Source organism: Periplaneta americana, chromosome 7 (assembly GCF_040183065.1).
Source record: "Periplaneta americana isolate PAMFEO1 chromosome 7, P.americana_PAMFEO1_priV1, whole genome shotgun sequence".
NCBI classification, from domain to species: domain Eukaryota; kingdom Metazoa; phylum Arthropoda; class Insecta; order Blattodea; family Blattidae; genus Periplaneta; species Periplaneta americana.
Genome location: NC_091123.1, coordinates 19,140,968 through 19,156,317, shown reverse-complemented (window position 1 = coordinate 19,156,317; position 15,350 = coordinate 19,140,968). Strand labels below are relative to the sequence as shown.

General features: G+C 36.6%; 1 protein-coding gene and 1 long non-coding RNA gene across 2 annotated transcripts in view; one reads left to right on the top strand and one right to left on the bottom strand.

Annotated features, from left to right (window-relative positions):
- Nucleotides 1-15,350, top strand: part of LOC138702945 (uncharacterized) — a 96,507-nt gene that overhangs the window by 49,082 nt on the left and 32,075 nt on the right. The window lies entirely within an intron of this gene.
- Nucleotides 7,040-9,228, bottom strand: LOC138702680 (uncharacterized). Its single transcript, XM_069830006.1, has 3 exons — nt 8,899-9,228; nt 7,809-8,049; nt 7,040-7,564 (listed from the first exon to the last, which is right to left on the bottom strand). Exons 1-3 carry the CDS (start codon nt 9,108-9,110, stop codon nt 7,271-7,273), a joined length of 747 nt encoding a protein of 248 aa, XP_069686107.1. The 5' UTR covers nt 9,111-9,228; the 3' UTR covers nt 7,040-7,270.

The following is a 15,350-nucleotide window of genomic DNA, read 5'->3' as shown; positions in this document are numbered from 1 at the left end:
TAATTCTCTGAGATAAACATTATTTTAAGAAATACAGGAAACGAATACACAGAATAGCCTATCAAGATGTTTGTGCATAAGAAGCTATTTTAATATTACCTACCCTCAGTTCACTCCGAAGTTACTGTAATAACATTATAGCATTATGTCCATATAGAGAAACTACACTTTCCAATGGTGAAATAATAATTAATTACACAAATCGGTTAATTTAGCTTCCGATATTACTTCATACAAACACAGAAACATTCTCTGTAGGCTATGATTCATAGCTTTCGATTGTTGTTGACTAAGGCCCCTTATAGACGAATTCATTTGTCTATTTCATTACACCGCTTTAGATGGTAGTTATTTTAATTTTGAAACTCATTTATCTCATTAAATATCAGTCCTATCAAAATTTTTCAAAGAATAAAACTTATCGGAAATGATTTTCAAAGAAATGTATCTTATGTAACATTTTTCACAAAAATCAATAATAAGCGAGATATTTCGATTTGTTTAATACAGACCCCCTTATAACCCCCCTTTTACATAATGCATTTTGAATGCCATATAGCCTAAAATCTAAGTTACAACGAACTTAATTTATATTCCAATTTTCATAGAAATCGGTTCAGCCATTATCACGTGAAAAGCTAACAAAGGTACAGACAGACAGACAGACAGACAGACATACAAACAAAAATTTCAAAAAAACGATTTTCGGTTTCAGAGTGGTTAATTATATATGTTAGGACCAATTATTTTTGGAAAATCGAAAATTACCAGAAAAATTTCGGCTACAGATTTATTATTAATATAGATTTATTTATTTACTTATTTATTTATTTATTCATTGTCCATTTATTCATCCATTTATTTATGCATTTATCTATCTATCTATCTATCTATCTATCTATCTATCTATCTATCTATCTATCTATCTATCTATCTATCTATCTATCTATCTATCTATCTATTTATGGAATGTATTTATTTATGTCTGGAATAATAATAATAATAATAATAATAATAATAATAATAATATAATAGTAATAATAATAATAATAACAATAATAATAATAATAATCCGTGGCGCCACAGCACTTGAAGCGCCAAGACCGACCAGCCGGCTGCTGCCTCACATTCACATACCGATATAGAAGTGAACGATCATCAACCCGAATGGAGGTATCGTGTGGTTAGCATTATGACACCCCAGGAGTTATAGGTGGCTTTCGCAACCGGACTTCGCTATCTATCGTAGCTCCCCAAGTGCATCACGATGCTGGTGGGCACTGGTTCCATACACTGACACAAATTTTCATGAGAAAATGTCTTTCCCCATGAGGATTCGTTTCAGAGCGCATTCCATAACGTGACTCCTAGGCAGGAGGACTTAGACCACGACGCCACGGCGCGCGATTTCTGTCTGCAATAGTAAAGAGATAATAGACGCTTTCTGTAAACTTTGAGTAGTCCGCCGAATTGCCTCTGTGGTAGCATGTCTGCCTCCAGGCCAGCCGGCCCGGGTTCGATTCCCGGCGGGGTCAGAAGTTTACATGAAATTTTCTACCTCGTGGCTTAGAGAGATGGCGATGCACAACTTCTAATCACTAGATTGTGCACCAATATGCCTGGGTTAAATCCTAAATCTCTCCGCAGTGCATATGAAGAGAAGGCATATGCCACTGTTGATAGTGATTCGTCCGTCGGATGGGGACGTTAAGCCTGGCGGCCCTCTTGGTGCTATTCGACAGGAGTAGGCTACATGCCGGCACCGGGTTTCCTCTTCTCCCTCCCTCATCTTCATCTTCATCACTGATTCCAGACACCACACTTACACATACATTCACCCTAGTTAGTACAGGACATAACTCTCCACAGATACCCATCATGTACAGTGTGACCCGCCGAAGTGGTGTACAACTAAAAAATGGGTTCCAGTCATGCCATCTATCCGCAATATGCGGAACCCGAATCACGTAAAGTGATGTAGGTAGGCACATGTTGTTAATTTTAATAGATTTAGGTGTGTTATTCGTGAGTGGCTAATCAAAAACCCTTTTTATGATATAAATGAATTTATGGAAACTAGTGTCGATATAGAATTTCAGTTTGTTTATCTTGTTTTTCTTTTGACTTTGTCTATGTATCTGTGACACCACGACATTTTATCAATAAATCAATAAAACAATGAATACACATACATACATACATACATACATACATACATACATACATACATACATACATACATACATACAGTACATACCTGTGGAGTAAGTGTTAGAGCTTCTAGCCGCGGAACCAGTGGCCCGGGTTCGATTTCCGGTCAGGACAAGTCACCTGGTTGAAGTTTTTTCCGGGGTTTTCCCTCAACCCAAAATGAGCAAATGCTGGGTAACTTTCGGTGATGGACCCCGGACTCATTTCACCTTCATCTCATTCAGACGCTAAATAACCTAAAATGTTGATAAAGCGTCGTAAAATATCCTACTAAAATAAATAAAAATGAATATATATATATATATATATATATATATATATATATATTACATAGTTACGTACATACATACATACATACATACATACATACATACATACATACATACATACATAGTCGATACCTGTGGAGTAAGTGTTAGAGCTTCTAGCCGCGGAACCAGTGGCCCGGGTTCGATTTCCGGTCAGGACAAGTCACCTGGTTGAAGTTTTTTCCGGGGTTTTCCCTCAACCCAAAATGAGCAAATGCTGGGTAACTTTCGGTGATGGACCCCGGACTCATTTCACCTTCATCTCATTCAGACGCTAAATAACCTAAAATGTTGATAAAGCGTCGTAAAATATCCTACTAAAATAAATAAAAATGAATATATATATATATATATATATATATTACATAGTTACGTACATACATACATACATACATACATACATACATACATACATACATACATACATACATACATACATACATACATACATACATACATACATACATACATAGTCGATACCTGTCGAGTAAGAGTTAGCGCTTCTTGCCGCAAAACAAGGTGGCCCGGGTTTGATTCCCGGTCAGGGCATATTACCTGGCTGAGGTTTTTTCCGGGATATTCACTCAAACCAATCTGAGCAAATGCTGGATAGCTTTCGGTGTTGGACCCCGGACTGATTTCACCGGCATCATCACCTTCTTCTCATTGAGACGCTAAATAATCTAAGATGTTGATAAGGTGTTGTAAAATGGGCTGCTAAAATAAATAAAAATACATACATACGTACGTACATACATACATACATGCTTGCATACATACATACATACATACATACATACATACATACATACATACATACATACATACATACATACATACATACATACATACATACATACATACATACATACATACATACATACATACATACATACATACATACATACATACATACTGTAATTGCAAGTTATCTTGAACCTTCTGAGCGGGGACAGAGGGGCAGAGGGAAGGAAGCGAGTAACGCGGGTGGAGCCAACTGAGTTGTTTGCGCATGCTCCGCAGCATAATGTCTTGTCAAGAAACATGGAGCTATTTCCTTCACTGCGTACCAGTAGTGTTAACATGGAGCAGCAACCACAGGGTAGTAATTATGGTGAAATCACACCACCGCGGAGAAAAAGTAACGCTGTTATCCACAGCCGAGAAAGAGAAATTATCGCAAATATAATAAAATTATGCGTTGCGAGGAGGAAAAATTAAACAAATATTTGCTCGAACGTCTTGATAAGGAATATGAGAGAGAGGCTAAATACTCTGGCAAAAGTATTAGTTCCGTGAAGAGAATTAAAAATAATATTGAATAACAACCGAATGAACCTCACACTACTCCGGGAAAGAATAGATATGTAATGTTTAGAATTATTGCTATAATAGTTATGTACAATAGTGTGTGTATTGAGAGCGACATAATGAATTACTGTTGCAAGTTATTTCCTTATAGTTCTACTAAACATATTATTTCATTCCAGAATTAGACTTGTGTAAAGTTGAAGTGGACGACTTCGATCAACATGTTATTCGGGATACAATCGAAGAATTCTATCGTGTTCAGAAAGTAGTACCTACGATTAAGAAGATAATTCCGAATGGATGATGCCATTGGTGAAATAATTAATTTTGGAACAAGCGATGATGGCAGCAATGATAGGGATATGGATTGTGTATGATTGTAAATTAATGTAAATTCAAATAATAAGCCTATAAATATTGTTATAAGAATATGTACTTATTAGCTGAAGGTGTAAGTCATGCAGGCCTATATAATGTATAGATATAGCTGTAGTAACTCCTCCATTGCCGGTCCCCAGCCCGGATGAGAGAGGAGGAGTGTACACACGATTATATTTAAATACTTACTCATTACAGGTTAATTAAAGCTTGTTACGAAACTATGTTCTCCTCTCAAAACCGGAGTATCCAGAGAAGATGATGTCTGTATTGAACCAAGTTCTTTTACAGTAGAGAGCCGTAAGGTAAAAGAACCAACGTTTTTTGAAAAGAGTCACGTTACCCGAGGGAGGGGCATCCTTGCCGTGTCGTTACGTTGATGAGTACATGCCGAACCGAGCAGTTCCAAAGACAGACTTAGGGGATGTAAGGTTCAAGATAACTTGCAATGACAGTACATACATACATACATACATACATACATACATACATACATACATACATACATACATACATACATACATACATACATACATACATACATACATACATACATACATACACACAATTTTTTGTCAGTTAGGACTAATTTCGGAATGTCGTTTCATATGACGAGAATATATATTGCATGCCATTCATTCAATAGGCTATTCTCTTGTCAATACCCTCAATTGGTAAACTGAAGCAAAAAGAAAGCATTCAAACCGTACTCTAAGTGCTGGTGCATCCCTGATAAAGCGCAGATTTTCTTTTTTGAACACTCGGCGGTGTAATATAAAAGAAAACCCGCTGTCCTCCGTAATTCGAAGCACCGCTATCATATAAGAAGAGCCTTGTGATGGATAGTGCCAATAACAATACAGGAATTTTAGAAATTACATACTTTCACCCACGAAACAAGAAAAATAATATTTCTATAATCACTGACAGGGTACTATCAGTTATTTTTTGGTTATTTAGCAATGCTATATCAACTGCGAGATTATCTAGCATCGGTAGTATTGATGATGGTAAGATAATATTTTGAAGCGAGTAAAGAGATAGGTTTGGAAGTAAATCCCGAAAAGACAACGTATATGATTATGTCTCGTGACGAGAATATTGTACGAAATTGAAATATAAAAATTGCAAAATTATCTTTTGAAGAGGTGGAAAAATTCAAATACCTGGGAGCAACAGTAACAAATGAGCCGTTCAGAGCAAAAATGGTGTAAGTGAAAATTGGGTAATGAAGTTTAAAGTAGAAATTCTGTAAAATACAGCGCAAAGTAGCAATAATTAATATAGCCTACTTGCTATCCACTGAATACTAATAGTTTAAATAAATAGAATATTAATTGCTACTTTGCGCTGTATTTTACAGAATGTTTACATTAACTCTCATTACCTATTTTTGACTTACACCACTTCTGCACTGAACGGCTCAAATATAAATGATACTCGGGAGGAAATTAAACACAGGCTACAAATGGGAAATGCCTGTTATTCGGTTGAGAAGCTTTTATCATCCACTCTGCTGTCAAAAATCTGAAAGTTAGAATTTATAAAACAGTCATATTACCGGTTGTTCTGAATGGTTGTGGAACGTGGACTGTCGCTTTGAGAGAAGAACTGAGATTAAGGGTGTTTGAGAATAAGGTGCTTAGGAAAATATTTGGGGCTAAGAGGATGAAGTTACAGGAGAATGGAGAAAGTTACACAACACAGAACTGCACGTATTGTTTTCTTCACCTGACATAATTACGAACATTAAACCCAGACATTTGAGATGGGGAGGGCATGTAGCACGTATGTGAGAATCCAGAAATGAATTATAGAGTGTTAGTTGGGAGGCCGGAGGGAAAGAGACCTTTAGGGAGGCCGAGACGTAGATGGGAGGATAATATAAAAATGGATTTGAGGGAGGTGGGATATGATGATGGATACTGGATTGATCTTGCTCAGGATAGGGACCAATGGCGGGCTTATGTGAGGGTGGCAATGAACCTCCGGGTTGCTTAAAACCCAGTAAGTAAGTAAGTAACATAATATTTTGGGTAGATGAGCTGAAATATTCTCCATGAAAACATCTGACATTCGCCTTACAGTTAAATAAAACATCGAAAAACACACTACAGTAGATAACCTGCGAAAGCAGGATTCGAGCCGATGGACGAACAAGCTAGTAGTCTCCAAACTTTCCTACATAATTCCTAGGTACCAAATGAAAAGAAACTAACCCAAGGGAATTTCATATGATTTTGGAACTGAAAATCGTATCTTTGGCCCAGGGGAAATACTTGTCTTTGAAAACATACCACTATTCCTCCCTGAATTATCGCGTCATAAATATTAAACTTCATCTCCACAAAGACTTTTTTTTCTCTTAATTACACTTCCAATTTCTCACTCTTCCACTTTTCATTTGTTCAGAACTTTTTCACTTTAATTCTCTTTCCTTCTATGCCTAACTTTCTACAGTCTTAGTCTACACTTTCATCTGATACATGACATTTTCTCCCCTATTCTTATTCTATCACTTTGCCACCTCCGATTTTCTTTCATTCAATTTTTGTACACTTCTTCCTTGCTAAATTCACCGCCCTTACCATTCTGTCTTCCATTTCGCCATTTAATAACCTCTCTCAAAAGCCCTATCTATTCTGTCCTTATAATCACTAATATCTGGTAGTTGCTTCGTTCCTTTGTTTCTCCTTACCATGCCTTCTCTTTCATTTTTTCTGTTCGTCTTGTCTATGCTCTTGAGTAGGTGGAATATAGCCGTTACGCAAATACATATCTAAATACTTAATCAAAAGTCAAATTAATAAATAGAAAAAAGTGTATTTTGAAACTTGAATTTTATACAAAGTAATATAAATAATAAAATATCAACAATTCATTTTCTGTTCAAGTAAACTTTTACGACTCAAGAAATTTTACGTAGGCTATCTTCATTAACAATATAGCCAAAAAAGAGCGATTATTCAGAGTTTTAAACACTGATAATTTCGAAATTTACAAATCATTATGTTCATTGCCAAGAAAGGTAATTATTTGGAGTATAAAAATGCTGATAAGTTTCACATGTGAAAGTCATTGTGTTCTTCTGCATCCTCCTCATCTTGTGCCTGCGTTGCATTATCATCTGTCTTGGACGTAGATTCCTTATCATCAGAATCCTGGTTTCCTGGATTCTCTCCCTTGCGGTCCTCGGTTTTCTGTTCCCGTTCTGGGCAGGTATCCGCAGACTTATTGTCTTCAGTTTCGTCATTATTATCCATTTTGCTGTCTGCGTCATCATTCTGATTTGTTACGTCCTTAGATTCGCTGGTCGACGGCATTTCTCCATCTGGATTGCGATTGCAGGCTATGAACTGTTGAACGCAAACATTCAAATGTCAAATTAAAAAGAAAAAAAATACGTCAACATAAGAGGAAAGAAAAAATACGGTGATTGTCAGTTTACTGCATTATACTCGTACAGTTTGTGTCCAGAGTGGTGCGAGTCTATGTGCAAAAAGGATCTGAAATTTTACAAGACTCATAAGGCGTAAGATATATTGAATAAATGTGTTATTAGTGTGACAGCCATTTTGATATATTACATTGCATACTTACTCTGCCTTTCTGCGTATGGCAGCAGCACACTTGGTGTTCGATGCGTTGACGCTTTTGTTTTCGGCGTGGCATTGTGTAGACACTGCTTCTAGTGGAAAGGCTAGTCCTGCTACCGCTGCTGGCGCTGCCCTTGCTCTCGGAATAGCTCCTGCTCCTGCTGTCCCTGGAATCGCTGCTGCTTCGTGACCTCCTACGTTCCCTGGTTCTGTCTTCCATAGGTTCAGCTAAGGGTCCGTACAATCTGCAACGATCCATGCAATAAATGAATTCGCGGTGATCAGCTACTGACTTCATCATGACACCTGCTTACTTTCACGATTTATTTGCACTTTATGTTACTGAATGATATCATGTTGCAATGCTTATTTTCTGCTTGTCTCTCTGTCTGTCTGTTTGTCTGTCTGTCTCTCCGCCTATCACCTATCTCTCCGCCTATCTAGATACCTATCATGTTTGTTTCCTGTTTTTCTGAAAATAATATTTATGCGCCATCTTACTTTTCATTTGTCTTTATTTACGTCAACAGTGATGCATAGTGGGAACAGCACAAAAATTAATTTTTTTACACAATCTGTACTATATTCACATTGATTTTCGGGTGATATATTAAAGATTCATGTTTTCAAGTCTAATTTTGAAATATGTTAAAGTAATTATCCCAGCACAAGAAAACGGATACTCTTTGAACCAAATGAACGTATTTTAAATATTGGCTACAATGGTAATTAAGGAACATGAGGAATTATCCTTGTACCAAAATGTACGCTCTCTGGTCCAAAATATTCGTATATAATTTATTGCATTAATTGCATTTTATTGCATCAAAATAGGATATTCTTTGGACCAAATGATCGTATTTTAACTATACAATTACAATCAAAAAAGAGTTTAACGAATTTTCCTTGCACCAAAATGGACGTCCCCTGGACAGAATTATTTTAATTTTATATAATTACTTCATAGTTTCATCTGGTATAAAAATATGTATGGACAAATAAAGAGCTGATAGACAAGGAGAGGAGATAGAAATATTTACGGTCAGCTGAAATAAAATCAAAATTTGGAAAATATGAAGGAAGTTAGGAATTACCTATATCGTTCTGAAGGTAGTTCTTCCACCAGTCCTTGCCTGACTGCACTTCTCAGTGACGTGTTTATCTGGGATCTCACATCTCCAGTGGCAGACATGTTCTTCCGCATGTAGCTTACGATGTCCCTCAGGGAAGACCCGTTATTACCGCCATCTTCATCTTCGAGTGCTCTTAATGTCGTCAGCAACCTGGCGATGGAGCGCTGAGCCATAGTGGTCAGTTCTCTATCAATATTCAATTTAGCAAGCTGGAAACCAGGCGATGGTAATTTTCGAATCCTGTAGCAGATAAGAAAGGAGTTCACGAACTTAATTCTAAACAAGACTGCAATGATATTGTGTAAAGTCGTTTCCACAGATACGGAAACAATGTCACTAAGAATGGAAACTTGCGACAATTGCCTATGGTTTCCCAGTGTAAAAATGCAGATTGTTCATGGACTGGCACAGAACAATGGCATTTGCACTTATCATAGTAGGTACAGCCCAGTTACTTTATGGTGACAGCTCTGGCCTGGCGACGCAGTGGTTTGGGCGAGTTCACTGTTTGTTCGAAGGGGTGGTAGTCTTCCCCCGGCTGCGTTACCGGTCACATCTCGGGGGCGTTAGTATGGGTGTACAGTCGCGCTAAGGACGTACTACACCACCACTGTCTTGTGTGTTGCAATTTAGTGTGTTTGTTACGTACATTTCATTTAGTTATTTAAACAGTTGTAGTGCTTCTGTTTTGTATTGTTTAGTGTGTAGTATTTATTGTCTAGATTCACTGCTATTTTCTGTTTGTGAAAATGCTGCCTGTTAGAAGTAAACTGAAACCTCGGGTATTGCATTCGCAGTCGCGAGAAGTCGTGAGCAACGTGTAGCACTTTATGAAGATAGCGTCGGAAGAAAAAACGTAACAAATGTTGGAAAACTTGTAGCAGAGTTTACCGCTGTGTCTGAGAGCTGTGTTAGCCAAATAATAAGGGAGACTAAAGACATTGATAATCGGCGCCAAAATCAACTGTGAACAACTTTAATGAAGCTGTCATAAGATAAACCATAGCACGAGTTCTATATTTCACAGAACAGCGGCCCACACTTAAAAAAATATATTATTGAAATTGAAAGACTATCTACTTTCAGGGAGGTATCTCGACTTTGAGGAAAGTTATTATGAAATTAGGATTTCATTAGAAAAAAACACAAAATAATCGCTAAATTCTGGTGGAGCATCACTGCATTAGGGCCAAAAGTTTGCAGTATTTGAGTAAAATAAAGAAGTACAGGGAAGAAGGCCGCTCCATCTTTTACATGATGATGATGATGGGAAAGGTAACAGTGAAGCACTGATGAACATTACCGTTATTTCCGCATGAGTATATTTCATTGTTAATTTGTGATTAACTGTTAAGTATAGTGATTCGATTGCTGCTCATTGTATTTCCACATTAGTGTTTATTAGTGACTATTGTTCCGGAGTATGAAGTGAACACAGTGACAGGAGCTCAAAATTATGCAGACGCTGCAACGTGAAACTTCATTTCTGATATGACTGTATTTCCCTCCCTCCATTCGCTCCGTCTCGGGTCGGTCTCCCTCCCACAGTCGAACCTTCTCCTCTCTCGCGTCGACGAGCTGTCACCATAAAGTAACTGGGCTGTACATACAAAGGTACCAGTACAAAGCAGTGTCGTCGGACGCCGTAGCGCCCTTCATAAAAGTCCTTAATTGCGTTGGTTATTTTTATATATTTATTTATTATTACTACTTATTTACTTGTTTATTTATTTCATTATTTATTTATTTATCCAGCTAATTCTTTTACTGGTATTTATTTATTTATTCATTTATTTATTTATTTATTTATTTATTTATTTATTCAAAAACGTATTTATTTTTTCATTTTTATTGCTATCTATTTGTTATTTATCCATATATTCATCAATTTACTGATGCGGACATCTTTCTGCCTGTCTATCTGTCTATTTATTGAATTTATTTATTTATTTATTTATTTATTTATTTATTTATTTATTTATTTATTTATTCAATTATTTATTTATTTATTTATTTATTTATTCAATAATGTATTTATTTTTTCATTTTTATTAGTTTTTATTTATTATTTATGCATATATTCAACAATTTACTTATGCGGCCACCTGTCTGTCGGTCTGTCTGCCTATTTATTGAATTTATTAATTTATTAATTTATTTTTTATTTATTTATTTATTCAATAATTTATTTATTTTTTTCATTTTTATTGGTATTTATTTGTTATTTATCCTTATATTCATCAATTTACTTATGCGGCCATCTGTCTGTCTGTCTGTCTATCTGTCCCTTTATTGAATTTATTTATTTATTTATTTATTTATTTATTTATTTATTTATTTATTTATTTATTTATTCAATAAGTTATTTATTTTTTTCAATTCTATTGGTATTTATTCATTATTTATCCATATATTCTTGAATTTACTTATGCGGCCATCTGTCCGTCTGTCTATCTGTCTATTTATTGAATTTATTTATTTATTTATTTATTCATTCAATATTTGTTTTTTCATTTTTTTTGGTATTTATTGATTATTTATCCATATATTCATAAATGTACATATGCGGCCATCTGTATGTCTGTCTATCTGTCTATTTATTGAATTTATTTAATTATTTATTTACTTACTTATTTATTTATTTATTTATTCATTGTCCATTTATTCATCCATTTATTTATGCATCTATCTATCTATCTATCTGTCTATCTATCTATCTATCTATCTATCTATCTATCTATCTATCTATCTATCTGTCTGTCTGTCTGTCTGTCTGTTTATGGAATGTATTTATTTATGTCTGGAATAATAACAATAATAATAATAATAATAATAATAATAATAGTAATATTAATAATAATAATTATAGTAATAAATAATAGTAGTAATAATAATAATAATAATAATAATAGTAATCCGAGGCGCCACAGCCCTTGAAGCGCCAAGACCGACCAGCCGGCTGCTGCCTCACGTTCACATACCGATATAGAAGTGAACGATCATCCAACCAGAATGGAGTTATCGTGTGGTTAGCATTATGACCCCCCAGGAGTTATAGCTGGCTTTCGCAACCGGACTTCGCTATCTATCGTAGCTCCCCAAAGTGCATCACGATGCTGGTGGGCACTGGTTCCATACACTGACTCAAATTTTCATGAGGAAATGTCTTTCCCCATGAGGATTCGTTTCAGAGCGCATTCCATAACGTGATTCCTAGGCAGGAGGACTTAGACCACGACGCCACGGCGCGAGATTTCTGTCTGCAATAGTAAAGAGATAATAGACGCTTTCTGTAAACTTTGAGTAGTCCGCCGAATTGTCTCTGCGGTAGCATGTCTGCCTCCAGACCAGCCGGCCCGAGTTCGATTCCCGGCGGGGTCAGAAGGTTTCATGAAAAGTTCTACCTCGTGACTCGGGCAGATGGTGGTGCACAACTTCTAATCACTAGATTGTGCACCAATATGCCTGGGTATAAATCCCAAATCTCTCCGCAGTGCATATGAAGGGAAGTCATATGCCACTGTTGATAGTGATTCTTCCGTCGGATGGGGACGTTAAGCCTGGCGGCCCACTTGGTGCTATTCGACAGGAGTAAGCTACATGCCGGCACTGGATTCCCCTTCTCCCTCCCTCATCTTCATCTTCATCACTGATTCCAGACACCACACTTACACATACACTCACCCTAGTTAGTACACGACATAACTCTCCACAGATACCCACCATTTACAGTGTGCCCCGCCGAAGTGGTGTACAACTAAAAATGGGTTCCAGTCCTGCCATCTATCCGCAATATGCGGAACCCGAATCACGTAAAGTGAACTGGGTAGGCACATATTGTTAATTCTAATAGATTTAGGTATTATATGATATTCTTATTGAATTAGGCATTCCCAAGAAACTAGTTCGATTAATTAAAATGTGTCTCAGTGAAACATACAGCAGAGTCCGTATAGGTCAGTTTCTATTTTATGCTTTTCCAATTCACTGAGGGCTAAAGCAGGGAGATGCACTATCACTATTACTTTTTAACTTCGCTTTAGAATATGCCATTAGTAAAGCTCAGGATAACAGGCAGTGTTTGGAATTGAACGGGTTACATCAGCTTCTTGTCTATGCGGATGACGTGAATATGTTAGGAGAAAATCCACAAACGATTAGGGAGAACACGGAAATTTTACTTGAAGCAAGTAAAGCGATCAGTTGGAAGTAAATCCCGAAAAGACAAAGTATATGATTATGTCTCGTGACCAGAACATTGTACGAAATGGAAATATAAAAATTGAAGATTTATCCTTCGAAGAGGTGGAAAAATTCAAATATCTTGGAGCAACAGTAACAAATATAAATGACACTCGGGAGGAAATTAAACGCAGAATAAATATGGGAAATGCGTGTTATTATTCGGTTGAGAAGCTCTTATCATCCAGTCTGCTGTCCAAAAATCTGAAAGTTAGAATTTATAAAACAGTTATATTACCGGTTCTTCTGTATTGTTGTGAAACTTAGACTCTCGCTCTGAGAGAGGAACATAGGTTAAGGGTGTTTGAGAACAAGGTGCTTAGGAAAATATTTGGGGCTAAGCAGGATAAAGTTACAGGAGAATGAAGGAAGATACACAACGCAGAACTGCACGCATTGTATTCTTCACCTGACATAATTAGGAACATTAAATCCAGACGTTTGAGATGGGCAGGGCATGTAGCACGTATGGGCGAATCCAGAAATACATATAAAGTGTTAGTTGGGAGACCGGAGGGAAAAAGACCTTTAGGGAGGCCAAGACGTAGATGGGAGGATAATATTAAAATGGATTTGAGGGAGATGGGATATGATTATAGACACTGGATTAATCTAGCACGGGATAGGAACCGATGGCGGCCTTATGTGAGGGCGGTAATGAACCTTCGGGTTCCTTAAAAGCCATTTGTAAGTAAGTAAGTAATAGATTTAGGTGTGTTATTCGTGAGTGGCTAATCAAAAACTATTTTTATGATGTAAATGAATTTAAGGAAACTAGTGTTGATAGAGAATTTTTGTTTGTTTATCTTGTTTTTCTTTTGACTTTGTCTATGTATCTGTGCTACCACGACATTTTATCAATAAATCAATAAATCATTGAATACAAATACATACATACATATATACATACATACATACATACATACATACATACATACATACACACATACACACATACATACATACATACATACATACACACATACACACATACACACATACACACATACATACATACACACATACATACATACATACATACATACATACATACATACATACATACACACATACATACATACATACATACATACATACATACATACATACATACATACACACATACATACATACATACATACATACACACATACATACATACATACATACATACACACACACACATACATACATACATACATACATACATACATACATACATACATACATACATACATACATACATACATACATACATACATACATACATACATACATTCAGTCCATACCTGTGGAGTAACGGTTAGAGTGTCTAGCCGCGAAACCAGGTGGCCCGGGTTCGATTTCCGGTCAGGCCAAGTTACCTGGTTTGAGTTTTTTCCTGGATTTTCCCTCAACCCAATATGAGCAAATGCTGGGTAGCTTTCGGTGTAGGGCCCCGAACTCATTTCACCTTCATCTCATTAAGACGCTAAATGAACTAAAATGTTGATAAAGTGTCGTAAATAGCCTACTCAAATAAATAAAAATGAATATATATATATATATATATATATATATATATATATATATATGGGCGGCTGGGTAGCTCAGTTGGTAGAGCAGCTGTCTACGGACTGGAAGGTCCGGGGTTCGATCCCAGGTGGTGACAGGATTTTTTCTCGTTGCCAAACTTTCAGAACGGCCCCGAGGTTCACTCAGCCTCCTATAAAATTGAGTACCGGGTCTTTCCCGGGGGTAAAAGGCGGTCAGAGCGTGGTGCCGGCCACACCACCTCATTCTAGTGCCGAGGTCATGGAAAGCATGGAGCTCTACCTCCATGCCCCCCAAGTGCCTTCATGGCATGTTACGGGGATACCTTATTATACCTTATATATATATATATATATATATATATATATAGCTGCATGCATACATACATACAGTCCACACCTGTCGAGTAACAGTTAGCGCGTCTAGTCGCGAAACCAGGTCAGGGCAATTTACGTGGTTGATGTTTTTTCCGGGGTTTCACTCAACCCAATACGAGCAAATCCCGGGCAACTTTCGGTGTTGGACTCCGGACTGATTTCACCGGCATTATCACCTTCTTCTCATTCTAAATAATCTAAGATGTTGATAAGGCGTCGTAAAATGGCCTGCTAAAATAAATAAAAATACATACATACATA

What these genes read in the sequence shown, in the direction of transcription:
- LOC138702680 (XM_069830006.1), bottom strand. Translation starts at nt 9,110, where the DNA reads ATGGCTCAGCGCTCCATCGCCAGGTTGCTGACGACATTAAGAGCACTC. An exon ending in CTACCTTCAGAACGATATAG is followed by an intron (nt 8,050 to 8,898) that starts GTAATTCCTAAC and finishes GGATCGTTGCAG; the next exon opens with ATTGTACGGACCCTTAGCTG. An exon ending in GCCATACGCAGAAAGGCAGA is followed by an intron (nt 7,565 to 7,808) that starts GTAAGTATGCAA and finishes TGCGTTCAACAG; the next exon opens with TTCATAGCCTGCAATCGCAA.